The sequence below is a fragment of the Pseudopipra pipra genome, chromosome 30, assembly GCF_036250125.1.
Source record: "Pseudopipra pipra isolate bDixPip1 chromosome 30, bDixPip1.hap1, whole genome shotgun sequence".
NCBI classification, from domain to species: Eukaryota; Metazoa; Chordata; class Aves; order Passeriformes; family Pipridae; genus Pseudopipra; species Pseudopipra pipra.
The window spans coordinates 294,655-319,820 of NC_087578.1; the positions used below are offsets into that span (position 1 = coordinate 294,655).

Sequence of the window (25,166 nt, forward strand, 5' to 3'; positions counted from 1 at the left end):
GGGGGTGGGGAGGGTCTTTGGGGGGGTCCCGATGTGGGGGGGTGGGTTTGGGGCACCCCTCCGGGGCGGCGGCGGCTGCCCGGGGGGCTGCGAGTGCGACCGGGAGAGCGCCCTGTGCCGAGGGGGGGCCGGGGGGATCCCCCGGGGGCTCCCCCCCCGCCTGGCCACACTGTGAGTGACCCCCCTCCAATTTGGGGACCCCCCACTTTGAGGACCCCCCTTTTATCCCCTCCTCCCTTTGGGACCCCCTCAAATGTGGTGCCCCTCCTGAGTCCCCCCCACGACCCCCCCCTTTAGGGACCCCCCCAGAACCTTCCCGCGACTTGTCCTTGCAGACCCCCCAGAAACTCCCCGGCGACCCCTCCCCTCTTGGGCACCCCCTTCCCCCCTTTTAGGAACCCCCCCCAAAAAAATACTCCTGGGACCCCCCAAAATGACCACCTCCATGGGAAACCCCCTTCCGGGACCTCCCCTTTGACCTCCTGCTTTTTGGGTACCCCGTGAACCCCTTCCGTGAGCCCTCAGTGGGGACTCCCACGGACCCCCCAATGAGGCCCCGCCCGTCTTGTGACGTCATCATTCGAAGCCACGCCCCCTGCACGGGATGGGCGGGGCTGGGTCCAGGTTGTGGCTGGTTTAGACCAGTTTAGTACCAGTTTAGGGCTGGCTGGGATGAGTATGGCCCAGTCAGATACTGATTCGGCCCAGTTTAGCTCCAGTTTCTCCCAGTTTAGGACTGACTTGGACCAGTTTAGTGCAGTTTGGTCCCAGTTTCTCCCAGTTTTACCTCAGTTTACCCCAATTTAGCCCAGTTTGACTCCAGTTTGGCCCAAGTTGTTCCTGCTTTCTCTCAGTTCAGCCCAGTTTGACCCCTGTGTCCCCAGTTTATCCCAGTTTGGTCCTCCCAGTCTTCCCCAATGCCTTCCCAGTACCTCCCAGTTCACCCGGTTCCCCCAGGTCACTGGTTCGGTGGCACATCGAGGTCCTGGCCGAGGGCAGCTTCCGCCACACCCCGACCCTGCAGCTGCTGTGAGTGACCCCAATGTCCTCAAAGTGTCCCCAAATGGCCCCAAATGTCACGCCAGTATCCCCAGTCTGTCCCCAACGTGTCCCCAAGTGTTACCTCTGTGTCCCCGAAATGTCTTCAGAGTGTCCCCAAAATGTCTTCAGAGTGTCTGTCCCCAAAGTGTCCCGAAAGTGTCACCAATGGCCCCAAATGGCCCCAAAGTATCACCAAATGTCCCCAAATGTCACCTCAATGTCCCCAGATATCCCCAGGACATCCCCAAGATCCCCTCAGTGTCCCCAGTGTGTCCCCAAAGGGTCTCCAAATGTCCCCAAATGTCTTCAGAGTGTCCCCAAATGTTATCTCAATGTCCCCAAATGTCCCCAAGGTGTTCCCAGGAGTCCCCAAATGGTCCTGAAGTGTTCCTAAAGTGATCCCAAAATGTCCGCATATGTCCCCAAGGTGTTCCCAAGAGTCCTTAAATGGCCCCAAATGTCTCCTCATTGGCCCTGAATAGCCCCAAAGTGTCCTCAGAGTGTCCCTGGGGTGTCCCCACAGGTTGGTCACTGCCGGGAGCTTGGGGACCATCGGGGACGGGGCCTTTGCTGGACTGGTGTTACTGGAGTACCTGTGAGAAGGACTGGAAGGGACTGAGGGGGACTGGGGGGGGATTGGGAGGGCACTGGGAATGGACTGGAAGGGACTGGGGAGGAACTGGAGAGACATCGAGGAGGGACTGGACTGGACTGGGGAGACACTGGAGAGGGACTGGGCTGGACTGGGGAGACACTGGGGAGGGACTAGGGTGGACTGGGATAAACTGGGCTGTGCTGGGAGGAACTGGGGGAACAATGGGGAGGGACTGGGCTGTACTGGGTGGGGGGATACTGAGTTGAACTTGTGTGAACTGGTGAGAACTGGTGCAAACTGGTGTGAACTGGTGCCGCAGGTTCATCGAGGACAACGAGGTCGGGACCATTGAACCCACCGCCCTGCGGGGCCTCCGGGGGCTCCTGTTCCTGTGAGTGACGCTGGGGACACTGGGGGGACATGGGGCACACTGGGGGGGATTGGGGACATTAGGGTGTCCCCAAATATCCCCAGGTGTCCTCATGTCCCCAGATGTCCCCAAATGTCCCCATGTTCCTGTCCCCAGGTGTCCCCATGTTCCTGTCCCTGTGTCCCTGTCCCCATGTCCCCATGTGTCGCCGGGTGTCCCCAGATGCCCCCATTTCCCTGTCCCCAGCTGTCCCCAATGTCCCCAAGTGCCCCCAGGTGTCCCCAAGCCCTCCAAACCCCACAATGTTCTCCCTATGTCCCCCTCAATGTCCCCAATGTCCCCAGTGTTCCCCCAACATCCCCACAGGAGTTTGGCCAACAACCACCTGGAGACGCTGCCTCAGGGGCTCTTCCAGGGGCTGGAGACCCTGAGCCACCTGTGAGTGACACCGTGCGGACACTGGGGACACTGGGGACAGGGAGGGAAACGGGGAGTGTTGGGGACATTGGGGACATTGGGGACATTGGGGGATTGGGGGCATTGGAGGACAGGGCATTGGGGACATTGGGGACATTGGGGGAGGTATAGGGACTTTGGGGACATGGGGACATTGGGGGGGATTGGGGACATTGGGGGTTTTGGGGTACATTGGGGACATCAGGGGGACATTGGGGGACTTGGAGGGATTTGGGGGGATTTGGTGACACGTGGGGACATTTAGTGACATTTGGGGACATTTTGGTGACACCTGGTGACACTTTGGTGACACTTGGTGGCTCAGGGACCTGCGGGGGAACCCGTTCCGCTGTGATTGTCGCCTGCGGTGGCTCCTGTCGTGGCTGGGGACAGTCCCCTCCTCCCCTGAGACTGCTGGGCGCTGCCGCAGCCCCTCCCCCCACCAAGGGACCCCCCTTGCCCACCTGGACCCCCAGGACTTCCAGTGCCAGCGGGCAGGTGGGAACTGGGAGCACTGGGAGGGACTGAGAAGGGATTGGGAGGAAATTGGCGGGGACTGGGAGGGACTTGGGGGGACTGGGCACCCGAGGCTGGGAGTACAAACACACCTATGGACCCCAATGTCCCTAAAGTATCCCCAGTGTCCCCAGAGTGTCCTTGAGGTGCCCCAAGAGCCTCCAAAGTGTCCCCAAGGAACCAGAGTGTCCCCTTGGTGTCCCCAGAGGTGGCAGCAAAGTATCCCCAAAGTGTCCCCCAAAGGTCTCCATAGTGTCCCTGAGGGTGTCCCTGAGATGTCCTCATGTCCTTGGAATGTCCATGGGATGTCCCCACATCCCTGGAGATGTCTCTGGGGTGTCCCCATGGTGTCCCCATGTCCCTGGGCATGTCTCTGGGGTGTCCTCATGGTGTCCCTGTGTCCCTGGGGGGTGGCATGGGGCTCATCCTCCGGGGTGTCCCCATGTCCTCAGGAGTGTTCCAAGGCTGTCCCCATGTCCCTGGGGATGGCAGGGGGTGTCCCCAGTGTGTCCCCATGCCCCCAGAGCTGTGCCTAGGCTGTCCCCACGATGTCCCCATGCTGCCCCCACAGTGTCCCCGTGTCCTGAGCGCTGCCTGTTCCAGTCCCTGCCCTTCTCATCTCTGGGGGCCAATTCCTTCACGTGGGAGGGGCACTGGGGGTGGCATTGGGCTGTCTCCATGGTGTCCCCATGTCCCTGCGATGTACCTGGGATGTCTCCATGTTCCTTTAGGTGTCCCCAGGATGTCCTCATGTCCTGTGTCCTTGGGGTTGTCCCCATATCCCCAGGGGTGACAGTGGGGTGTTTCTGGGGTGTCCCCAGGGTGTCCCCATGTCCCTGGGGTGGCAGTGGGGTATCCCCAGGATGTTCCCATTTCCCTGGGGGTGGCATTGGGCTGTCCCCATGGTGTCCCCATAATGTCCCTGTGTTCCCAGAGCTCCGGCCATTCCAGTCCCTGCCCTTCTCATCCCTGGGGGCCGAGTCTTTCACGCTAGGGGGGCACCAGGGGGTGGCCCTGGCCCAGCCCTTTGCCGGTGCCTGCACCCTCCTGGAGTGGGACCAACTGGCTGGGAGGTTCCGGGCCCCCACCATCATCAACAGTGAGTCTGGGGGGACCCAAAACCCACCCTGGGTGGGGTGATCCCAAAAACAGCCAAGGGGGGCCCAAAAATGGGGTGAGGAACCTCAAAAATGGAGTAACGGACCACAAAAATGGGGTGAGGGACCTGAAAAATGGGGTGAGGGATGTAAAAAATGGGTTGAGAGACCTCAAAAATGGGCTGGAGGAGACCAAAACCACCACCCCAACCCCAGTGTCCCCAGTGTCCCCACAGCCCAGTCCCCACCACCCCAACCCCAATGTCCTCAGTGTCCCCATAGAGACATCCCCACAGAGACATCCCCACCACCTCAATGTTCCCAGTGTCCCCAATGTCCCCAATGTCCCCAACGTTCCCAGTGTCCCCAGTGTTGCCAGTGTCCCCAACGTTCCCAATGTTTTCAACCCCTTGCCCCCACCCCTCCCCCTTTAACCCCACCGTCCTCACTGTCCCCCCAGGCTCCTCCTCAGTGGCCTGTCACCCACTGGTGGGTCTCTCCTGGTGGTGGTGGCCCAGCTTGGGGACAGCTCCTGTCCCTGTAGAGACGTCTCCACCACCCCAACATCCACAGTGTCCCCAATGTGCCCAATGTCCCCATAGCCTTGTCCCCATCATCCCAATGTCCCCATAGCCCTGTCACCACCACCCCAATGTCCTCGTGTTCCCAACATCCCCAATGTCCCCGCAGAGACCTCAATGTCTCCAATGTCCCATAGAGATGTCTCCAATGTTCTCAACATCCCCAAAATCCCCAGTGTCCCCAGTGCCTTGTCCCCACCACCCCAACATCCCCAACCCCTTACTCCCCGTAACCTCACTGTCCCCATTGTCCCCACAGGCTCCTCCCCAGTGGCCTGCCACCCGCTGCCCCTTGGTGGGTCCCTCTTGGTGGTGGTGGCCCAGCTCCGGGGTGGTTCCTGGGTCTGGCGCCGCTCTGGTGGCCCCGGGGCCACCTTTGTTCGCCACCAGAGCCTCGGAGCGGGGCGGCTGCGTCGCCCCCACGCCGTGGCCACCGCCCGTCTTGGGGGCCACCTGTACCTGGGCGTGGCCGACAGCTCCAAGGGTGGCACCAGCACCGTGTTCCGGTGGGGTGGGCGCGGCTTCTACCCCCACCAGACCCTCCGGGCGTGGCACCGCGACACCCACCTGGAATTCCTGGAGCTGGGCGGGCGCCCAGCACTCGTGGTGTGTTCAGGGGCCAGGAGACCCCTCGTGTACCGGTGGAGTGGGGGGGTCTTCACCCCCCACACCGACATCCCCCACGTACCCGACGTGTACGCGGCGAAGCACTTCCGGCTGAGGGGACACGTATTCCTGTGCCTCACACGGTTCCTGGGGGACGCCAAGGTGGGGGGGGTCGGGAGAGTGGGCAGGGGTGGGCAGGGGTCATGGAGGGTTACCAGGGTCATGGAGGATATCAGGGTTGTGTGGTTATGGGGGGCCATCAGAATCATGTGGTCATGGGGGTCATCAGGGGTCCATGGGGGTCCAGCAACATCATGAGGCCATGGGGGATACCAGGAGTCATGTGGCTATGGGGGATCAACAAAGTCATATGGTCATGGGGGGCCACCACTGTCATGAGAGTCATCAGAGTCATGCGGGTCCAGCATCATCATGGGTCTGTTGGGGTCCAACACCATTACGTGGTTATGGGGAACCATCAAAGTTGTAGGTCTGTGGGTCATCAGGGTCATGGGGGTCATCAGGGACCCATGGGGGGCCAGCAAGGTCGTGGGGTCATGGGGGATACCAGAGTTGTGTGGTTATGGGAAGTTATCGGGGTTGGGTAGTCATGGGGTCAGCAGGAGTCCATGGAGGTCCACCTGGCTCATGTGGTTGTAGGGGTACATCAGGGTCATGGGGCTATAGGGGGTCACCAGGCTCATGTGACTGTGTGGGTACATCAGGGTCATGGGGCTATGGGGGTCACCAGGGTCATGTTGTTATGGGGATCCACTGAGATCATGGGTCTGTGGGCATCCATCACCATCGTGTGGTCATGGGGTGCCACAACGTCTTCTCCATGACCCCACCACCCATCCCATGACCCCACCACCCATCCCACAATCTCATCACCCTTCCCAATCCATCCCATGATCCCACCACCCTTCCCATGATCCCACCACCCAACCCAAGCCATTCCATGACTCCACCACCCAACACAACACAATAAAACCCAACACAACTCAATGCACCCCATGATTGCACCACCCTTCCCAATCCATCCCATGATCCCATCACCCATCTGATCATCCCACCACCCAACCCAACCCAACCCATGATCCTACCTCCCACCCCACCCACCTCCCACCGCTGTCCCCCTTTCCAGGTGATGCGCTGGGAGGGCTCCATGTTCCGGGAGATCCAGCAGGTCCCGGCTCGGGGGTCGATGATCTTCCAGCCACTGACCTTGAGTGGCCACCGCTACGTCCTGCTGGGCAACGACTTTGCCCTGAGCCGCGTGTTCCGCCTGGGCCCCGAGGGGCACCTGGAGCCCACCCAGGAGCTGCTGGTGCCCACCCCCCGCGCCTTTGTCCCTGTCACCATTGGCCAATGGCACTTCCTTGTGGCCTCTAGCTTCAAAGGGGCCACCCAGATCTACCAGCACATGACCATAGACCTCGAGGCATGAGAGGACATGGGGACATCAACCATCATGTCACCATGGACTGATCACTTGAGGGATGGGGGGACACCATGTGACCATGGACCTGGTCACCTGAGGGACATGGGGACATCATCCCCCTCACCATCATGGACCTGGTGCCACCATCCCCCTGATGACCCCATTGGCCTCGTGTTCCCTCCTGGTGTCATCACTGCCCTGATGTCCCCAAGGCCACCACCTCACCTTGTCCCCTCCTTTTGACACCACTGCCACAATATCCCCAAGGCCACCATCAGCCTGATGTCACCACTGAACTTGTGTCACTTCCTGCTATCACCATGGCCCTGATGTCCCCTGTCCCCTCCTGGTGCCACCACCAACTCCAAAGCCACCTTCAACCTGATGTCACCATTGGCCCAATTTCATCTTTTGGTGCCACCAATGCCCTGATGTCCCCAAGGCCGCCGTAACCACAGTATCACCACTGGCACAATGTCCCCTCCTGGTGCCACCACCAACCCTATGTCCCCAAGGCCATTGTCCCCGCAGTGTCACCATTGGCCTTGTGTTCCCTCCATGTGCCACCCTCAACCCTGTGTCCCCAAGGCTCCTGTCACCACAATGTCACCATTGGCCTTGTGTTCCCTTCATGTGCCATCCCCAACCCGATGTCCCCAAGGCCACTGTCACTGCAATGTCACCATTGGCCTTGTGTCCCCTCCATGTGCCACCCACCGTCCCCAAAGCCACCATCAAGCTGATGTCCTCTTCTGGTGCCACCATCCCCCTGATGTCCCTGAGGCCACTATCTACCCATGTCACCTGGTCCCCTCCACGTGCCACCCCCTAGCACTGTCCCCTGTCCCCCCTGATGTCCGCCAAGTGCCACCACCCCCCAAGAACCAAATTACCTCTTTTTTTTTTAACCTTTTTTATTCATTTTCCCCATTTGTTGGGCTGTTTTTGGGGGGTTCCACCCCAAAATAAACCCGTCCCTCCCCCCTCCATGTGTTGCTGCACTTGGGGACACTCGGGGACACTTGGGGACACCTCAGCACGTGCTGACGGCTCCTGTGAAGAGAGGGGGGATTAGGGGGGTCCCCATTGTCCCTAAGGTCCCCCAGATGTCCCGAAGTCCCCCCTTTGTCCCCAGTGCCCTCCCCTTGTCCCCAAGTACCCCAGATGACCCCAAGGGGGGAGAGGACACTCACCTGTCCCAACCAGGTGTGACATCTCAGGGGGGTGTCGTTGGTGGCTGTGGGGGGTGGGCAGGGTCAGGGACACCTCTGTGTCCCCAATGTCCCCTTGTCCCCCCAATGTCCCCCCCATCCTCCCAATGTCCCCCCAGTGTTCCCCTGTCCCACCTGGCCTTGCTCCGGCACTTGCACTTCCCACCTGTCAGGGGACACAACAGGTGACACAAAGAAAGTGACACAGGGACCCCCCGGGTGACATTAGGGACCCCCAGGAGGCATTGGGGACCCCCCAGGTGACACAAACACTGTGCAGGTAACATTGCTGCCCCCCCCCCGCCAGGTGAAACTGGGGACATCCCCAGTTGGCACAGGTGACACTCACTGAGCAGGACGATGAAGCCCAGGACACACAGGAAGGCGGCCACGCCCAACCCGGCCACACGCAGGTGATGCCAGTCTGGAGGGACACACCTGTCACACCTGGGACACAGCTGGGGACACACCTGGGGACAGCTGGGGACACACCTAGGAAACACCTCGGGAAACACCTGGGGACACATCTGGGACACGCCTGAGGACACGCCTTCGGACAAGCCTGGGACACACCTGGGGACACACCTGGGGATTCACCGGGGACACACCTGGGGACACAATGGGGGACACACCTGGAACACACCTGGGGACACACCGGGGGACACACCTGGGGATTCACCGGGGACACACCTGGGGACACAATGGGGGACACACCTGGAACACACCTGGGACACACCGGGGGACACACCTGGGGATTCACCGGGGACACACCTGGGGACACAATGGGGAACACACCTGGGACACGCCTGGGACACGCCTGGGGATATCTCCATTTGCCCCCTACCCCTCCCAGTCCCCCCAAACTGGTCCTTCCCAATTCCCTCCCAGTTCCCCCAGTCCCCCCAAACTGGTCCCCACTCACCGTACTGGAAGGGATTGTTGGCATCTGTGGGGAGGGGAAGAGTCAGAGGGACCAGTATGGACTTCCCCACCCCAGTATAAACCAGTGTAGGCACTCCCATCCCAGTATAACCCAGTATGGACCCATTATGGACCCTCCCATCTCAGTATAAACCATTATGGGCTCCCCTCAACCCAGTATGAGCCTCCCATACCGGTACAAACCAGTATGAGCCCTCATCCCAGTATAAACCAGTATGGATCCCTCACATCCCAGCATAACCTAGTATGGCCCCCTCATACCAGTATGGACCTCCCCATACCACTATAAACCAGTATGGCCCCCCATCCCAGTATGGACCACACCCCCACTCCCAGTATGACCCTCTCCATTCCCAGTATGACCCCACCCCACTCCCAGTACAGCCCCCCCCTCCCAGTTGGTCCCAGTTTGACCCAGTCACTCACCAGGGTGGGAGTTCCCTCTTGCCATGGACAGAACTGGGATGGGGAGGGGAACCAGTTTGGGGGGATCAGTGGTACCAGTTCCTCCCAGTTCCAAATAAACCCAGTTCCCCACCTGGTTACTCCCAGTACCTCGCAGTCCTCCCCAGTTCCCTCCCAGTTGCTCCCAGTCCCTACCCAGTCCTCCCGCAGTACCTCCCAGTTCCCTCCCAGTATATATATCCCAGTTCCTCCTCAAATGCTCCCAGTCCCCTCCAGTTCCCCCCAGTTCTCCCCCAGTCTCCCCCAGTCTCCCCCCAGTACCTCCCAGTAGCACCAGCACCCTCAGGCTTTCCCGCTCCATCTCGTGATTTTTGACCCCTGGGGAGGAGGGGAAGATTCCAGGGGTTCCCGAAAAACCGGGAATGGGGGGGGAGGGGGCGCCCCCCCCGGGAATCCCGGGCGTCCGGGTGGGGGAGGGGCAGGTGAGTCACTGGGATTCCTGAGCAGGGCGGGACTGGGAGGGGCGGGGGGTTACTGGGGGGATTGGAAGGAACTGTGAGGGAGTGGGGGGGACTGGGAGGGAATTGGGGGGCACTGGGTTACTGGGGGGATTGGAAGGAACTGTGAGGGAGTGGGGGGGGACTGGGAGGGAATTGAGGGGCACTGAGTTACTGGGAGCCCAATTTACGGGGGACTTGGAACAACTGGATGGACTAGGAGGGGACCCGAGGGAGAGTGGGAGCCACTGGGGGGGACTGGGAGGGAATTGGGGGGCACTGGGTTACTGGGGGGATTGGAAGGAACTGTGAGGGAGTGGGGGGGGACTGGGAGGGAATTGAGGGGCACTGAGTTACTGGGAGCCCAATTTACGGGGGACTTGGAACAACTGGATGGACTAGGAGGGGACCCGAGGGAGAGTGGGAGCCACTGGGGGGCACTGGGAGGGACTGGGGGGAACTGGAAGTGGATTAGGAGCAACTGCAGGGGGACTGGAAGAGACTGGGGGGGACTGGAGGGTAACTGGGAGGGACTGGGAGGTAAGTGGGACAGGCTGTAGGGAACCAGGGGTTAAATGGGAGGGACTGGAGGGTAACTGAGGAGGTCTGAGGAGGGACTGGGGGCATCACTCACCTTCCCAGAGCAGCCACAGGTAAAACTGGGGGGTGAAACCTGGGGGGCGAAACCTGGGGGGCGTGACCACGGCTGAGGGGCGTGGTCTCTGTTAAAGGGGAGTGGCCAATGCTGAGGGGGCGTGGTCACGGCTGGCGGACTGGAAGGGACTGTGGCAGCAACTGGGGTGTGTCAGGGGTGACAGCGGGTCTGTCAGCACCTTGGCACATACTGACGAAGCAATAGATGTTGACCAGATCAAAGTATCCCCCTGAGATGGACTGAAAGAGAGGACTGAAAATGGAGGCCCTGATCCTGACAACATACTGATGCATCCTGAAGAAGCTGTCCTGTGGGAACAGAGAACACTGTCTCATGAAAACAGGAGCACTGTCTCATGAGAACAAGGACCTGTTTTGAACGAGAGTGGTTGGGAAAAACATCAACATGAGAGAAAAATAAGAGCAGATGCTCAGGACTGTTGTGGGAAAGTACTGGGCTGTTTTGAGAAAGAGCAAAGTTGTTGTGAGAAAGTAGAGTTTAGAAAATGCACCTATTAGCTGTAAGAATTCTGGTGTGAAAGTTTGAACTGTCCTATCCGTGTGCATTACGTGTGTTCAAAAACTGTACTTAAGGGGCTGCACAGCAGCCCCGGCGTCCCTGCTTTTTCCTTGGAATAAACTTTGCTGGAACCTTTTTTCGTGTCGCTTTGGCCGTTCCGACATTATCAGCGACAGGGGTGGACTCAGATGGACACTGGGTCATACTGGGAGTGATACTGGGAGGGACTGGAGGACACTGAGAACGCTGAGGGGGGCACTGGGGAGGGCCGGGACATACTGGAGTTCATGCTGGGACATACTGGAGGTGATACTGGTATGGACCGGGACATACTGGGGGACACTATGGGAGACACTGGGGGAACTGGGACATACTGGCGGACGCTGGGAATGCCGTGAATGATACTGGGACAGACTGGGACGTACTGGGGCACACTGGGAGTGCTGGGGAGGACACTGGGGGAATGGGGAGGGACTGGGGGGGACACTGGGGAGGGCTGGGGGACACTGGGACATGCTAGGAATGACACTGGGATGGAATGGGACATACTGGGAGACCCTGGGGGTCACCTGGGTGGACGGAGGGATGGGGGAAACTGAGTTGGACTGGAGAGGAGGGACTGGGGGAGACTGGAAGGGACTGAGGGGAACCGGGCTGTACTGGGAGGGCCTGAGTATGAACTGGGCGGTACTGGGGATGAACTGGACTATATTGGGCGGGACTGGGACTGAACTGGGCTATACTGGGAGGGCCTGGGAATGAACTGGTCTGTACTGTGAGGGTCTGCAAAGGTAACCCGAGCTGTTTTCGCCTCTAGCGCCTCCCATTGGTCGCAGTGCCCGCCCGTCAAAGCTCGCAGCCAATCCGCGTCCGAGAAGGGGGAGTTGGGGAGGGGCCTGGAGCCAGAGCCACTTTAGTCCCTTCCGAGACTACAACTCCCGTCATGCACCGCGGCCACATAGAGCGCTATTTATAGCCGGGACTACAACTCCCATCACCCCCCGCGGCCCCACGGAGCCCCATTGTAGCGGAGTTTGCAGCCCCCCAAGTGCCCCCAGACCCTCAAGTGCCCCAAAATTCCCTCCCCTGACCCTCCTCAAGTGCCCCTCTAGACGCCCAAGCGTCCTCCAAGTGCTTCCCTGGACCCCAAACTGTCCCAGAAGTGCCACCCAGCACCCCTAAGTGCCTCCCCAGTGCCCACCTGGACACCCAAATTCCCTCCTCTGACCCCCAAGTGCCCCATAAGTGCCCCATAATGCCTCATCGGATCCCTAAATTCCCTCTCTGACCCCCAAGTGCCCCCTTGGACCCCCAAGTCCTCGGAGGACAGACCCCATAGGAAAGGGAGGCTCTGGGGGATCACTAAAGGGGGCTTGTGGGGGCTCTGGGGGCCGGAGGGAGGGTTGTGTTGGGGGCCTGGAGGGGGCTTTGGGAATTTTAGGTGGAACTCAGGGAGTTTTGATTGAAATCAGGGAGATTTCGGTGAGATTGGGGGGGGAGAAATTAAGGGATTTGGGGATTGAATTAATGGATTTTGGGGGATAGCTTGGGGATTTGGGGTGGAATTAAAGGCACTTGAGGTGAAATCGGAGATTTGAGGTGAAATTATGGAAATTTTAGGTTGGATTAAGGGAATTTTGACTGGAATTAAGGAGATTTGGGGTGAAATTGGGGATTTTTATGAGATTATGGAGATTTTAGGTGGGATTAAGGGGATTTTGACTGGAATTAAAGGGATTTGGGGTGAAATCAGGAGGATTTTGATGAAATTATGGGGATTTCAGGTGGAGCTAAGGCAACTTTGAGTAGAACCATTGTGATATGAGATGAAAATCAGGAGATTTGCGGTGAAATTAGGGGTATTCAGGTGGAATTAAAGGAATTTTGTGTGAAATTAAGGCAATTTTTGGTGGAATCTGGGGGATTTGGGGTGAAATTATGGGGATTGTAGGAGGGATTAAGGGAATTTTGGGTTGAATTAAGGGATTTGGGGTGAAATTAGGGATATTTTAGGTGAAATTAAGGGAATTTTAAGTGGAATTAAGGGCATTTGTGGTGATATTGGGGGGATTTTGGATGGAATTAGGAGAATCTTGGGTGGAATTAAGTGGATTTGGGGTGAAATTAGGAGTTTTTTATGATTTTGGAGGATTTTAGGTGGAGTTCAGGGACTTTTGAGGTGAATTGAGTCGATTTGTGGTGAAATTGGGGATTTGGGGTGAAATTGGGGGGTGGGCTGTTTTAAGGGGGTGTTGTGTGAAATTAAGGGGATTTTTGATGAAATCTTGTGGATCTGGGGTGAAATCAGTGGGACTTCAGGTGAAACTGTGGGGATTTTAGAAGGGTCTAAGGGAATTTTGGGTACAGTTAAAGAATTTGGGGTGACATTAGGGGGATTTTAGGTGAAATTAAGGGGATTTGGGGTGGAATTAAGGGAATTCCCGTGAGATTGAGGGGTTAGTTGGAATTATGGGATTTTGGGGTTGAATTAAGAGATTTGGGGTGATATTTGGGGGATTTTAGGTGGAATTAAGGGGATCTTCAGTGGAATTATGTAGAGGATTGGCTAGCAGGACAAGGACATATGGATATGGCTAAAGCTATGGACGAGCTGTTAGAGTATAGAACACAGTTTGTCTAGGCCGATGAGAAAATCTGAGATAGCAAGGCCATGGCAAGGCTACAGTGTCCTTGTACATGCTAGTTGGCTGGTAAACAGGAGGTTGTGATTAGCAAAACAAAAGCAACTGAGAGCCACCTGTGTCAACAAAAGAAGGGAGTAAAGGCGGAATCAACATTTAAGCAAGAACCAATAATGAGCTTAGCTTTGCAATATGTATGAGCTAATTATAAAGCATATATTAAGCTCTTAGCAGTGATCAATAAACGAAGCTTGCTGATTCTCATATTGAGCGTCTCTCTCTTCCCTCGTCATGACAGAATTAAGAGGATTTAGGATGAAATCAGGGATTTGGGGAGAAATGAGGGGAATTTTACGTGGAACTAAGGGAATTTTGAGTGGAATTAAGGGGCTTGGGGGTGAAATTAGGGGGATTTTTAGTGATATTTAGCAAAGTTTGCCTTGACTCACAAATGAGGGGAGGAATTGGGTTCTAAGATACCCCCAAGCAAGGTTAAGGCCCAAATGAGGTCAGATGTTGGATTCCAAAAGGATAATCCAACTTCATTTTCTAAAACCAAAAGAGAGGAGAGAAAGAAAGAAAAGTAGGAGAAGCCAAGACAAATTATTGGAAGCACAAAAAAGGGATGGGAAAGGAGGATGAAAGAGGGAGGGTCCAGGGTGGGCCCCTGAGCTCCTAACCTGCTGTGGGGTGCTGGGAGGTGGGGGGCAGCTCCTGACCTGTGTCCCTTGATGCCTCAGAGCTTTTGGGGGTTTTTTTAGCTTTTGTAGATTTTAGAAGCAGCTGTGTAGTGAATGTAGATTTTAATGTAGCTGTATTATATCCCTTACCCTTAACATAGTACTTACGCATCCCCAACTCTCTTACCCCATTCCGGATCAATCCCTCTAAATTCCCTCAGCGTGTTTAGTCTTCTTGTCAAGGTAGAACTGGAGAAAAACAACCAAAGGCCTGGACCAGAAGATATCACACAGACACAGCGACCTTCGAGCCCAGAACTCTGCAGGAACTCCAAGAACTGTGTGTGCTGCAAAGAAGGGGTCCCAAAGACCCCAAACCCAATTCCCAAAGGGGTGTGTCAGGGGGCAGAACCGGGGGTGGACAAATCTGGGATTGGATGGACCTTATTATAAAATCATAGAACCACTGTCTAGAGTCGTGTGTCAGGTGCATTCCCTGGGCCTCAGGCCCGAGATTAAAGGACTGTGCTGGTTTAAAGGTAAACCAGCAGGGGAAATGAACCCAACTCAAGAGAGATTATAAATCAGAATAACAATTTAATAAAAATAATACAATGAATACAATTACACAGACAAACAATTGGTTTTAGCTCACAAAACCCCAGATGTATAACCCGGCACCATGGGGCACGAAGAGGATGTTGTTCGTTGGCTCCTGTGCTGAGCCCCACGTGGTTCTCCAAGTCCAAAAGTAAAAGGAGAGGAGAAAAACGGTGGCGTATTGAGGCACGGACTCAGGGGGGTGTAGCTGAGACAAGTTTATTGGAGTAGCAGCCCTCCTTTTATAACCCAACACCAATAGATAATCATACCTAATAAGGTAAAATCTGTGACTGCAGCATTTGATTGGCTGCTACCTGTCATGGCAGTTGAAACAGCGGTGGCAGTTGAAATAGGAGTTGAAATGGCATTTTTAGGAGTTGCAGCTCACCCCTGTAATGAGCCACTTCTGCAAAGGTAAGGTTCTCTGCAAAGGTACGGTTTTTTCTAGGCCCTATTTCCCACAAAAAAACTGTTGGTGCGAGTGATGGTGGCAGTCTGGTTGAGAGTGGTGGTCTCAGTCTGGTTGAGAGTGGTGGTCTCAGTCTGGTTGAGTGGTGGTTACAGTCCGGTCAAGGTTCTGGTCCTTCTCTGGATCCCATGAGTAGTACTAGAAGTCCCAAGACCCCAAGATTATATATCCTCAGGTTCAGGCAGGAATGCCCAGTACCTCCCTCAGGTCAGGGAGTTCCACAATGGGTGTGAGGACAGGAGCATCCTCCTATCTCACAGGCCTCTTAACACCCAATTTATAGCCTGAGGGGTCAGGTGTGCTCTGGGCAGCTGCTGCAAATGGTCTATTGTTAACAGTTCCTGGGAAATGGCATAGAGGATGTAGAATACACAGTTTTGGGTTACACCCACACAGTAATGAGCTGGTCCCAGCTGTTCTAACTAGGACAAGGACCTACTCTCTTTATCTTATCTCCTACACTCAATTGGCCTGGAGTCTTTTTCTCCACGGTCTTTTAGGCAACAGTTTGGTGTCTGAAAGGTGGAAATTGAAATCCAGCACCCTGGAACACCTGGGACTCTGGATTGGGAAATTTTATCCTGCAGAAAATTCTTCTTCTGCCAGCACATTTTGGAGAATTCCCGCAGTGATCTTGAGAAGCCCCAGCTTCTAACAATCAAGGGTGAGATAAAAGACCAGGTCCTTTGGGTAATTTTGCTAGCAATTATAAAGTGGGGTTTTCTCTGGAAATTGGGAATACAGTGGGGCTGGGAAGTGAGACTTGGGCCCCTGTTGTTGCAAAAGTCGGTGTTTTCCCAGTCTGTGGGTGAAAAGCGTTTCGCCTGGATGGGCAATTTGACTGACCTGGGACGCTTAAGGGGGTGCAGGTGGAGGACCCCCCCGGCACAGCTTCGGACAAGGCAGGGACAGTAGACAGTGGACCGTAGTGCTGTGGTTACTCAGGGGGCTTGGCACAGCCGGAAGGAAAGGGACGCCTTTCTACTTTAAAATACCCTGCCCTGGCCTGAAGTCGCTTTTGGTGTGTGGAAAGTAAAGCCCGTTTGGTAATCCAGAGCGCCACGGGTTTGAATCCCATGCTGGAAATTTTAGCTGCAGTTTTTTTCTGGCTTTTCTAAATCCTCCGGAATGGAGGATATCGATGGTAGCCCGAAGAGGGCTCTGGAGAAGAGTCCGTTCCAGCTGATAGCCGCCGATGTCTACCACATCTCGACCGTGCTGGGTCGGGACCTGATGCAGCTCAGCCCCGGACTCGATTTCGCCGCTGCCCACACCTGCCCGTCTTGGAGATGCTGGAGGCACTTGTGAGCGAGAGCGGCGTGGCCGAGGAGCAGCTGCGGCGGGAGGGGAGCGGGAGCACCCCCGCTCGGCCCTTGGCCCCCCCGCCCCGGCCTCTCCGCCGCTGTCAGCGCTGACTCCGCTGCCCCGGCCGTTCAGCAGCCGGGGGCGAGATGCCCGTGGCAGACAGGGAGGAAGCTGCCCCCGCCAGAGCTGCTGCCACTCCTGTTTCAAAAGGGGGGAGACTCCGAATGCTGCCGCTGCCCCCTCGCGCCAGGTCTCTCCGCCTCTGTAGGCAAAACGCCTTCTACAAGCGAAGCCGCCGCTTGTGCTGCGGCAAGCGGAGATGGAGCGACGGCTGCTGCAAGCGGCGCTGTCACAAGCGGCACCGCCGCCGACCCTCCGGGGGAAGTCACCGCTTTTGCAGTGAGCGGCGAAACGGTCGCTTTGGTTACCGAGGGCGGCTCGATCGCCCCCACTCTCCCCCGACACCCTCGGTTTTCCCCCATAGACTTGGGAAGCGCAATTTCGGACCCCCGAAGCCGCTGCGGGCGGAGCCGCCGCCTGGGCCGGCCGGCCCTGTCTCGGGGAGGGAAAAGGCAGCGCGGGCACGAAGGTCCTGCCCCGGCCCGCCCCGGGCCCCGGCCCGCCCACCCCGGGCCCCCCGCCTCCCGAGCTGGCGCGGCCCGGCCCGCTCGAGCTCCTGGCTCGCGGTCGTTGCTATAGCAACAGAGCCCAGGAGCAGTCGAAAACTGGACAAGATATTTTTTACACCAGCGAAAAGGAAAGGTCAGAAGGGAAGGTTGCCCGAGATTTGGTCTGGCCCGTCCCTTTGGTGAACTGCGGGGGGGTTCCCAGTGGAGCCCGGCAGGAACGGACGCGGTACCGAAGGCTGAAGGACCGGCACTGTCCCACGGACCGGGCGGCCACCGCCGTGGGCCCTCCCCTGCCCGCTGGACTGGCTGACACGAAAAGGGGGGGGAAGAAGAGCTACCTATATTGGCCCCTGTGTGCTCTGGGCCTGTTTCAGGCTCACAGCCTGTGAATATTCCTGCCCTCTGTGCCCTGATTGAGCTCCGGGGGGCTGTGGCAAAATCAAAAGGGAGGCACTGTTTTGCTCTCAATGTGAACTAACAATGTGTCAAGTTGACTGTTTGCAGAAAGTCCATTTCAGCAGACAGACTTGGAAACTGTGCCACCAGAACTCAGACTGAAAGTGATATGGATGGAAACAGCTTTTATGCAGAAGTGAACAAAGGCCTGAACAACTGCAAGTGAGACACACCAAGACAAGAGGTTTTGGACTGTAATAAGAATTCCTGAAATGGGTCAGGAGTAAGTAAACAAGAAAGACCAATAAGGAAAGGCTTCTGACATGGCTAAGAACTGTTGTAAGATGAGCCTATGATCTCCAAAGGTGGTGCATATACAAGACTCACACTGCAATTTGAATAATACTGTCAGAACACCAGACAGTGCCATGACCATTGTATTTGTTTTTGTTGTCATCTGTTCTATGTTTCTTTTAGGTTTCTCTGTTATTTTAATTACAGAAGAATTGAAAGCTTATATTGCTTTTGCTACACTGATTGCTTTAAAGTTTGCAATGTTCATATTTGTATATGTTCTGTCCCAGCAGTTTAACAGCAGTTTGTAAATGCTGTTTGGAATATCTGTGTCTCTGGCTACTGCAGCCTGTGAAAGGGATTCCTCCTGAAGGGATGGTTTGGTGGGAAAATCCACATAGGATTTCATGGGATTGTGAGATCAAATTTATGTACCTTATGCCTCTAAAATGTTTTCTTATCCAGTGTCATTTAGGAGTGTGTGACTTTCACAGAAGAAAAGTCCTGCGTTAGGACAGAAAGGGGGATGAGAAGGCGGCTGCAGCACTGCAACAGCACTGGTTCTGTGGACTCTCCCATGGGACCCTGAGACCTGACTTGCATCTTGCCTGCAATCTTTGAGACAAAGTGGTAACATCGTTGTTGGGATGATTTGTTTAGATCACTTAAATGGTTTCCTTAGATTGCTCCCTAGCTTTATTGTAATACAGCTGTTTTGTTGGTGTTCACATATCCATGAGTGCACCTGACCCAATACATGAGGATGCTTTTACCCATGGAGGCAAGAGGTACCTGCACTATCACTCCATGAGGTAAAGATGATCAACTGCAGTCTGGGACAGACTGTGGTGGGATGGCCTGTCCCCTCAGTAAGGTCTGGAATCTGTCCAGAGAGTGCAAGCTCTCTGTGGTGAGCTACTGGCACTGCCAGGGTGCTGTTTGGTGTTGCATTCAGACACAGCCTGCTGCTGGTAAGCTCCTAACTGGCCTATAGATCTCTGACTGGCAGTTAATCACTTTATGTGATAAAAGTTTGAGTTCCTCTCACACAGTAAAGATGCAGGAATTCCAAGATTTGGGGTTCCTGTGAGATTGTCATCAGACAGAGAGAGTCATACTTCATCGACTCACAAAGCACAAATAAACAGGGTTTGTCAAGAAACATCTATGATGTGGGTTCAGGCCTTGTCTATGGCCATATTAAAGATCCACATACAATCCAAGACGGAAAACAACATGCTCCCTATTCACATAAGGGAAGGTTAATAAGCAAAATTGTTTAACGGTTTAGGTTCTACTTTGCAGGAACTGCAGAGATTCATTGTGTCATCTCGGCCTATGGGACTGGACACTCCTGTTCATCTGTTCCAGCCCAGAGAGAGAAGGGGAAGGGGAAGGAGATCCCCTCAAATCCATCCCCGGCAGGTCAGCAGCGAGGTTGTCCTGCAGCCAGGGGCGATACTCAGCTGGAAGATGCAGGACAACAGAGGAGGAAAGGGGCACTGACTTCCTCCTCACCTGTCTGGGTGTCCTGGGGCATCTTCCTCTTCCTCACAGCCTCCTCCTCCATCCAGCCAAGGTTTGGGAATGAGAAATCCTGTTTTGGTGGGAAAAACAGAGTGTAAGCCCGTTGGGTTGGGGGTTCCTCCTGCCCAAGTCCATCTCTAGAAGTCACCAGGCATCCTGTGCCCATAAAAACCTCCTAAATACCAAGTTTCAACCCCCCAAAAAACCCAGAACTCCAAGATTCAGACCAGAAAATGCTCCCCAGAGTTTCCCCTCTCTGGTTTCTCCACTTTGGGGTTCTGGGGGTCCCCCCTGTTGGGGTTGCTGGGGGTCCCGTGTGTATTGGGGGTCTCACCTTTCCAGGGTCCCCACCCTCTCTGGGCTGCTGGGGATCCCTATCTGGTCTTCCCACTTTGGTGTTCTGAGGGATGACCACCTTCTCTGGGCTGCTGGGGGTCCTGGATTTGCTCCCCCTCCAGGGTCCCCCTGCTTAGGGATGCTTTCAGGGGTCCCAGGGGTCCCTTCTCCCCGACTCTCTGCTTTGTGGTGCTGGGGATCCCAGGGTTCCTGCCTCTCTGGGGTCTCCCACTCTCCAGGCTGATGGGGGTGCAGGGAATCCCAGAGGTCCCCCCTCTCTGGGCTCCCACTTCATTGTCCCAGAGCTGTCCCCACCTCCAGGTTGCCAGTGGTCTCCCTTCTGTGAGCTCCCCTTTCTCTGGGTCCCCTTATCCGGGCTGCCAGGGTCCCAGGACTCCTCCATCTCCAGGCTCCTCACTTCAGGGTCCTGGGGGTCCCAAGGATACCCCTGTCGCGACGGAAAGCTCTAGACACCTCAATGTGAGAATCCAGGAACTTCGTTTATTGTAGATTGACAACAGCTTAATATACACTCTATAATAGGTTCATGAATATTACAGAAATTAGGCTCATTATTGGTGCTCAGTTAGGTGGTGATATCATCTTAACTGTCTTTCATTGTTTACACAGGTGGCTCGTTAAGTGTCTCTGTTTTGGTAATGCCTAGCTCCTGTTTTTCAGCCCAATTTAGAATACCCAAGGACGCTGCTGCTTTCTCACGGCCCTGCTATCTCACACTTTCTCATGGGCCTAGTCAGACTGCGTCTTATACTTTAGCAGCTCATCCATAGCCTTAGCCATGTTCATATGTCCTCGCATTTCTAACCAATCCTCTACATACCCCCACTCCAGGCCCCCATTTCAGGGTTCCTGAACTCCCGAGCCTCCCCCCTCTGCAGGTTCCCCCTGCCTCATCCAGGTTGCTGGGGTTCCCCCAGTTCCCGTATCGCCCCTCTCCACTCTCCCCACTCCAGGGATCTCGGCAGACCCCAGCAGGTGTTCTTCCTCCTCTTCCTGCTCCCCTTGGCCTGGGACCTCCCTGCCCAGCCATTCCCGGTTTTCCAGACCCCTCTTTCTTTGACTTCAGGATCCCCTCGCCCCCCCTTTCTTGACCATCCCACCTCTCCCAGTCCCTGGATCCCCCTGTTTCCTTGACCGCGGGGACACCCAAGCCCCCAGTCCTGGCCATCCCATGTCACCTCACCCCCAGCTTCCCCTTTCCTTGACCCTGGGACATCCCAAAGCCCCTTCCCGGCTCTCCCAGCTCTCCCAGTTTCCCTCTTTCCTTGACCCTGACACCCCCTCAACCCCCATTCCTGACTCTCCCAGTCCCCAACTCCTCCTTTCCTCAACACCCCCTGAACCTCCTTCCCACACATCCTGGGTCTCCCCACCCAGTGAACCATCTTTCCCTGACACTGGAGGCCCCTGGACTCCACTTTCCTGGGCACAGGGACACCCTGGACCCCACATCTGTCCTATTCCCACCCCTAGTCCTGCCTTTTCTTGACCTTGGGACCCACCTGATCCCCCATTCCCAGGCACTGGGACCCACCTGCACCCCCTTCCCCAGCTCCAACCCCCCTTCATCCTCTTATCCTGCCCCAATACCTCCCTGTACTCCCTTTCCTGCCCATCCCACCTCTCCCAGCCCCCAGGCTCCCCCTTTCCTTGACCCTGGGACCCCCTGGACTTGCATTCCTGCCTTTCCCAGAGCCCCCTTCCTTCACACCATGGACTCCCTGAATCCTTCCCAGCCATCCCAGGTCTCCCCATCCTGTGAACCACCTTTCCCTGACACTGCAGACTACTGGACCATCCTTTCCTGGACAGGAGGACCCTCTAGATGCCCTGTTTCCCCTGGACTCCCCATCCCACTTCTCCAAGTCCCTGCATCCCCCTTCACCCTTGGATCGTCTGGAAACTCCCTTCCCCAGCACCATGTCCTCTGCATTCCCAAGACTCAGCCCAAACCACCAAGATTCATCCTAAAAAAACCCTCCCAGGGTTCCCCTCTCTCTGGTCTCTCCTCTCTGGGGTTCTGGAGGTCCCCCATGTCCAGGCTGTTGGGGGTCCTGTGTGTTCTGGGGGTCCCCCCTCTCTGGGCTGCCAGGGGTCCTGGGAATCCCAGGGGTCCCCCATCTCTAGTCTCCCCACTTTGGAGTCCTGGGGTCCCCCCTCTCTGTAGCCCCCCGTTTAAGGATGCTGGGGGTTTTGGGAGTCCCAGGGGTCCCTTCTCCCCTGACTCTCTGCTTCGGGGTGCCGGGTTCGCAGGGGTTCCCCCTCTCCTGTGCTCCCCCTTCTCCAGGCTGCCGGGGGTCCGGGGAATCCTGGGTTGCCCTCTCTCTGGGCTCCCTACTTCAGTATCCCAGGGGTCTCCCCTCTCCTGTGTCCCCCCCCTCTCCAGGCTGAAGGGGGTCTCGGGGGTCCCTCGTGTACGGGCTCTCCGTTTCAGGGTCCCAGGGGTGCCCCCTCTCCGTGCTCTGGGCTGACAAGGAAGGGCCTGACCCAGGAAGAACAACCCCCGCCGCGGGGGGGGACACCTCACATCCCCCACCCATCACCGCGGCTCTGCCGGGAACCGCCACCGAGACCCCCCAGAAAACACCTCCCGGGGACCCCCAATATCCCCCCAAGGGGCATTTGCGGCTCAGCTTTAGAGTCCTCCAAGCTCCAGACATCCCCTCCCCCCAAAAACACAACAAACCCAGAGACTGTCCAAGATCCGGGGGACGAGCTCCCCCCCGCGCTCACCTGAGCGATGCGGGCGGGGGAGCTGCGGCCTCCCGGCCTCTCCTTCCGCCCTCGCTCACGCTGCTCCTCCCGCTCCTGCTGCGCCCCCGTCTCGCCCCTGCCTCCCCCTTCTCTTTTTCTCTCCGCTCCTGCGGCTCCGGCTCCTCCCAGACCCCACCTCCCTCTCCTCCTCCCTCCCTCCCTTCTCCCGCTGCCGCCCATCCGCGGCCTCCGCGGCTCCTGCAGGCCCCGCCGGACCGGCCGCCAACTGGGGGAGCCCCGGGCCGGGCTCCGACCCCGCCGCCAACAGGTAACGCAGGGAGGGGGCACTGGGGGGACACGGGGGCTTGGGGGGGCTGGGGGTGGTCCCAGAGTCAAGGCGGGAGAGGCCGGGGGTGAGGAGAGGTGGGATGGTCGGGAAAGGGGGTGCAGGGGTGTATTGGTGCAGGATAAGGAGGTGCAGGGGGGACACGGTGCTGGGGAAGGGGGTTTCGAAGAAAAGAGGATGAGTGGGCTCGGAGACGTGGGATGGGGTGGTCTAGGGGGACCTTGTGCCCAGAAAAGGGGGGTCCGGGGGTCCCTGGTGTCAGAGAAAGGGGGTCACGAGGCGGGGAGACAGGGGATGGCTGTGAAGGGTCTCAGGGGGTCCCTGATGTGAAGCAAAGGGGGTCTCGGAAAGGGAGGAATGGGGATCAAGTGGAGTCCAAGAGTTAAGGAAAAAGGGAGTCTGGGATCAGGGAGAGGTGGGATAGGCAGGAAAGGAGGTGCAGGTAGGGATTGGTGCAGGATAAGGCAGTATGATTCCAGGGGGGTTCTGGAGCGAGGGAAGGGAGTGCAGGAAGGTCCCAGTGCCTGGGAATGGGGGATCAGGTGGGTCCCAAGGTCAAGAAAAGGCAGGACTAACAGTGGGGAGAGGAGGGATAGGGGGACCACAGGATCCCTGTGCCCAGGAAAGTGGGGTCCAGGGGCCTTCAGTGTCAGGGAAAGATGGTTCATTGGATGGGCAGACCCAGGATGTGTGGGAAGGGGGTTCAGGGGGTCCTGAGTGTTGAGGAAAGGAGGGGTTGGGGACTGAGAGAGTCAGGAATGGGGGTCCAGGGTGTGCCAGGGTCAAGGAAAAGAGAGGGTTTGGGGGCTTGGAGAGGTGGGATGGCTGGGAAAAGGGGCTCAAGGGGGGCTTACTGCTGGGTAAGGGAGTGCAGGGGGGTCCTGATGCCCAGGAATGGGGGTCCAGGGGTCCCAAGATAAAGGAAAAGGGATTGTGGAGTCTGGGAGAAGCAGGATGGCCAGGAAAGGGGGAGCAGGAATGTCCTGGAGCCAGGGAAGTGGGTGCAGGGGGTCCCAGTCTCAGACAAGGGAGTTTGGGGGGGGTCTCGGTGCACAGGAATGGGGGGTTCAGGGGGTCGTGGGATACCCCAGGACCCCCCTGCAGGAAGCGCCAGGAGTGGGGAACTAGGGAGACATGGAGATCTGGGGATCTGGGAGGTCCCAGGGTCAAGAAAAGAGGGGAACTGGGAGAGCTGTGAGAGCTGGGAAGGGGCTTCAGGGGGTCCTGGAGTCAAGGAAAGGGGAGGCTGAGGGTGAGGTGACCTGGGATGGCTGGGAATGAGGGACCATGGTCCCCGGGCTCAAGGAAAAGGGGGATTCAGGGACTGGGAGAGGCAGGAAGGCCAGAAAAGGAGGGCAGGGGGATCTTGAAGTCAAAGAAAGAGGGGTCTGGGGGCTGGAAAACCGGGAATGGCCAGGGGTTCCCAGTGCCTGAGAAAACGGGGTGCAGGGGGACCCTGACAATAATAGGGAAGAGAAGGAGGAAACAATGGGATGAGGTTCCAAAGTGCAGATTTCCAGTGGCGGGAAGGCGGGCAGAGGGCTGGGAAGTGGCAGGGAAAGGGATCCCAGAGCGGATCTGCTGGTCAGGGCCAGAGTGGGAACTGGGAACAAGGATTTTGGCAATGCAGAGCAGTGGGAGGGGTTGCGCTTCTCCTCCTCCCCGTCTTGCGCTTCCCAGAGCCCAGTCACTCCCAGTACGAGCCCAGTCACCTCCAGTATAAGCCCGCTACTACATCCCACTTGCACATACTATGGTCCCAGTTTCCCCCAACATAGTGCCAGTCCCTCCCAGTATGAGTCCAGTGTGATCCCAGTCCCCCCCAACAGGGTTCCAGTTACTCCCAGTTGCCCCCAGTGTAAACATAGTCACTCCCAATGTTGTCCCATTCACCACCAGTATGGTTACTGACACTCCCAGTGTGGCCCCAGTTGCTCTCAGTATGATCCCAGTTGCCCCAACTGTGGTCTTAGTACTCCATGCATCATTCCAGTCAGTATCTGCCAGTTGATCCCAGTTGTTCCCAGTGTGTCCCCAGTTCGCTCCCAGCATGATCCCAGTAGCTCCTAGTAACCCCCACTAAGGTCTTATTCACACCCACTATAATCCCAGTCACTCCCAGTATGATTCCAGTTGCCCCAATATGATCCCAGTTGCTCTCTGTCAATGCCAATATGATCCCAGTCACCTCCTGTATGATCCTAGTCACTGCCCACCACTCCCCGTATGATTCCAGTATGATGCCAGTCACTTGCAGTCACTCCCAGTATGATCCCAGTTGCCTCCATC

The 25,166-nt window shown here is 56.9% G+C and overlaps 3 protein-coding genes across 9 annotated transcripts in view; 2 read left to right on the plus strand and 1 right to left on the minus strand.

The window, feature by feature from the left end:
* Window positions 1–7,693, plus strand: LOC135404145 (leucine-rich repeat LGI family member 4-like). Of its 4 annotated transcripts, XM_064638731.1 has the most exons (9): window positions 1–171; window positions 958–1,029; window positions 1,565–1,636; window positions 1,956–2,027; window positions 2,373–2,444; window positions 2,788–2,960; window positions 3,913–4,077; window positions 4,916–5,424; window positions 6,410–7,693. In XM_064638731.1, the coding sequence occupies exons 1-9, from the start codon at window positions 32–34 to the stop codon at window positions 6,710–6,712; spliced, it is 1,578 nt and encodes a 525-aa protein (XP_064494801.1). In that variant the 5' UTR covers window positions 1–31; the 3' UTR covers window positions 6,713–7,693. The 4 variants fall into 4 exon arrangements, with proteins under 4 accessions (XP_064494801.1, XP_064494803.1, XP_064494802.1 ...); XM_064638733.1 differs by lacking the exon at window positions 2,373–2,444; XM_064638732.1 differs by lacking the exon at window positions 958–1,029.
* Window positions 7,634–22,796, minus strand: LOC135404168 (FXYD domain-containing ion transport regulator 3-like). 4 transcript variants are annotated; one of them, XM_064638792.1, is made up of 8 exons: window positions 22,571–22,796; window positions 19,472–19,550; window positions 9,286–9,318; window positions 8,840–8,863; window positions 8,267–8,341; window positions 8,053–8,083; window positions 7,900–7,943; window positions 7,634–7,759 (listed from the first exon to the last, which is right to left on the minus strand). In XM_064638792.1, the coding sequence occupies exons 1-8, from the start codon at window positions 22,769–22,771 to the stop codon at window positions 7,740–7,742; spliced, it is 507 nt and encodes a 168-aa protein (XP_064494862.1). In that variant the 5' UTR covers window positions 22,772–22,796; the 3' UTR covers window positions 7,634–7,739. The 4 variants fall into 4 exon arrangements, with proteins under 4 accessions (XP_064494862.1, XP_064494864.1, XP_064494863.1 ...); XM_064638794.1 differs by lacking the exons at window positions 19,472–19,550; window positions 22,571–22,796 and adding exons at window positions 9,586–9,642; window positions 10,396–10,845; XM_064638793.1 differs by lacking the exon at window positions 8,267–8,341.
* Window positions 22,772–25,166, plus strand: part of LOC135404154 (natterin-3-like) — a 22,249-nt gene continuing 19,854 nt past the window's right edge. Inside the window, 1 exon segment of the mRNA XM_064638770.1 lies at window positions 22,772–22,859. The gene's annotated coding sequence lies outside the window, so the exon portion shown is untranslated.